At 42.6% G+C, this 2,444-nt stretch overlaps 1 protein-coding gene across 1 annotated transcript; it reads left to right on the top strand.

Annotated features, from left to right (window-relative positions):
• Positions 1–1,302: 1,302 nt before the first annotated feature.
• On the top strand, positions 1,303–1,725 carry LOC126199411 (uncharacterized). The gene has a single exon (XM_049936330.1). The coding sequence runs from the start codon at positions 1,303–1,305 to the stop codon at positions 1,723–1,725; it is 423 nt and encodes a 140-aa protein (XP_049792287.1).
• The last annotated feature ends 719 nt before the right edge of the window (positions 1,726–2,444 follow it).

Genomic DNA, 2,444 nt, shown 5'->3' with positions numbered 1-2,444 from the left:
CAGGTATTGATAACAATGTGTTCCACGCGCTGCTGAGTTGGAAGGCGCTATCCCGGTTCACCAGGTTATCACTGACCCGTATCTCCACTGCATCTTTAATAATAGATTCATAGAAAACATTCACTCTACACAGTCTCTTGGCTTCTTCAAACTAAAACGTGTGTTCTTCACTGAGGCTGTGTTCCGCTACCGCAGATTTTTCTTTTTATCGTAGGTGAACGCTTCTCACATGTTCAGAGATGCGTTGTGTTCTGCCACGCTGTGTGTGTCCAATATATTGTTTCCCACATTCACAGAAAGTGCTATAGACACCCGGTATTGTTAGACCCAAGTTCTCCTTCATTGAGCCCAGCATATTTCTGATTGTTGCTGGAGGATGGAAGATAGTTTTTATCTTGGTCTTCTCCAGTATCCTGCCAATCTTGGCCGTAGGCTGCCCTACGTACGGGAGGAACTCCAGACCTTCGTAGTTCTCTTCTTCCTGAAGGTCCTCCTCCTTCTTCGTTCCTCATATTGAGAGCGCGTCTGATCTGCATTCGCCGAGAAAGCCTGCATTCTCATATACAGGGGGTAAATTTTAAGATCACAAAATGTACGCAGTCTTTTTTGTAGAATCTGATTCTGCAATAAAAAATGGGGGTTCCTATTTGAAATTGTAAAGTTGCTTCCGTCCCCACCACCAGGGGACTGGGGCGGTGGGCTAATTTTAGCACCAGCAGATGTCCCCCTCAAAAATAATCTTTGGATTCTACACATTTTTTCGTGTGAAGCTCGTTTTGCCCACAGTAGCCTTCTGATTCCCAATAAATTGTATGATTCTGTATATTTTATTCAAACGAAAATAGTAAGTGGCAAATGAGATCTCGTATATGCTGTGTGATTTTTTTTTCCACAGAGCTACTGATGTCGGGAAACATACCCTGGTCCGATACTGCGCTGTGGATAAACGCCCGGGTTCTGGCACTTGGTGGTATGTGGAGACCACCGTGGTTCCAGCCAAAGTGGTACCTACTGTACAGAACGTGGGTGCTCTTCACGCAATTCAGCTTCCTCTTCGCTCAAGTTCAAGCCTTGTGGTACTTCCGAGGAAACATGGACAAAATCACCCACGATACATGTCTTCTTATTACCACAATTCTTGGACTAGTAAAATTCTTTACCTTCGTTTTAAAACAGGAGGATTTCTTTCGAATGGTACAGAAAATAGACGATACCAGGGCAGAACAATGCAAGACCGGTGATTCAGAAATAATCTCTATCCTCGATACATCGTACAGATCGGCGAGAACTATTACGCTGTACATGACGTTTCTGGGAGGGTCTTCACCTGGAGTCTGGGCCATCATTCCCACCATCATGCGGAAGTTCGGCATCTTTCCACCAGAGAGGGAACTGCCGGCCACTGCCTGGTACACCAGCAGAGACACTGAGTCTCCCGTCTACGAGATACTCAGCACACTGCAGTTCTTCAGCATGCAGTACAGCTTCTTCATGGCGATGTGCCTCGACCTGCTTTTTGTTTGCATTATAATTCACGCAGCTGGTCAGCTGGAGGTTCTCAATGCTAAACTGAGACGTGTTGGTAAAATTATTGGGAACCACGGTTATGACACTCACAAACAACGAGAGGTACAGGAGGAACAGTTGGACAAAGATTATAGTGGAGAAACGATGTGGGAAGAGCTCTGTAACTGCATCAGGCACCATCAGGACGTCATTGCGTAAGTATACACTGGAAGACTATGTGTGATAAAATACGCTGATTCGAGAGAGCTTAGTACTGAATCCGTTTTCATCGTGGAAACATTTCAAAATCAAAAATGCATGTAATGTCCAACGTCTTCTTCAATCCTGTCTTTTCATTTACAGTTTCATTAAAGAAATTGAAAGGTTGCTGAGCAAAATCGTCCTGCTTCAGTTCACGGGAGCTACCGTTATTATTTGCGTCACTCTATTCCAAAGTTCTAAGGTACGTGCTGCCTTTTGTTAAAGCTTTATTTTGGTGGTAGGCACTGCTCAGTGGTATGTTGTTTCTGTGTGACTGTTGCCTATGCTTCTATTAGAGATACATGTCTATGTTTTATAAAGTATTTTCTATGGCAATTTGGTAAATCTTTCGTTTTACAGAACACAGAAAACATAGCAGCACTTCTACTGTTACAAGCATACTTAGGAGTCGTTATATACGAGATATTCATGTATTGCTGGTACGCCGATGACATATTATATCAGGTAAATTGTTACATATATATTCTTTAATGAAGTCCACCATCACGTTTCGTTTCCTTGCTTTGAGTGAACTTTTTATTTTCCAATATTTTCTCACATATATACAAGAAAAATACGAAAGAAAATTGTTCTTACAGCGGAGATTCGTTATCTTGCGATCTGCATGTAAGCACTGCGGTCAAATTTCCATCTAACTACATCATAATAAAAAAACC

This window comes from Schistocerca nitens, chromosome 8 (genome assembly GCF_023898315.1).
Source record: "Schistocerca nitens isolate TAMUIC-IGC-003100 chromosome 8, iqSchNite1.1, whole genome shotgun sequence".
Taxonomy (NCBI): domain Eukaryota; kingdom Metazoa; phylum Arthropoda; class Insecta; order Orthoptera; family Acrididae; genus Schistocerca; species Schistocerca nitens.
This window is presented reverse-complemented; position numbering and strand designations above follow the sequence as displayed.

Coding starts and splice junctions, on each gene's coding strand:
- LOC126199411 (XM_049936330.1), top strand. CDS start 1,303: ATGACGTTTCTGGGAGGGTCTTCACCTGGAGTCTGGGCCATCATTCCC.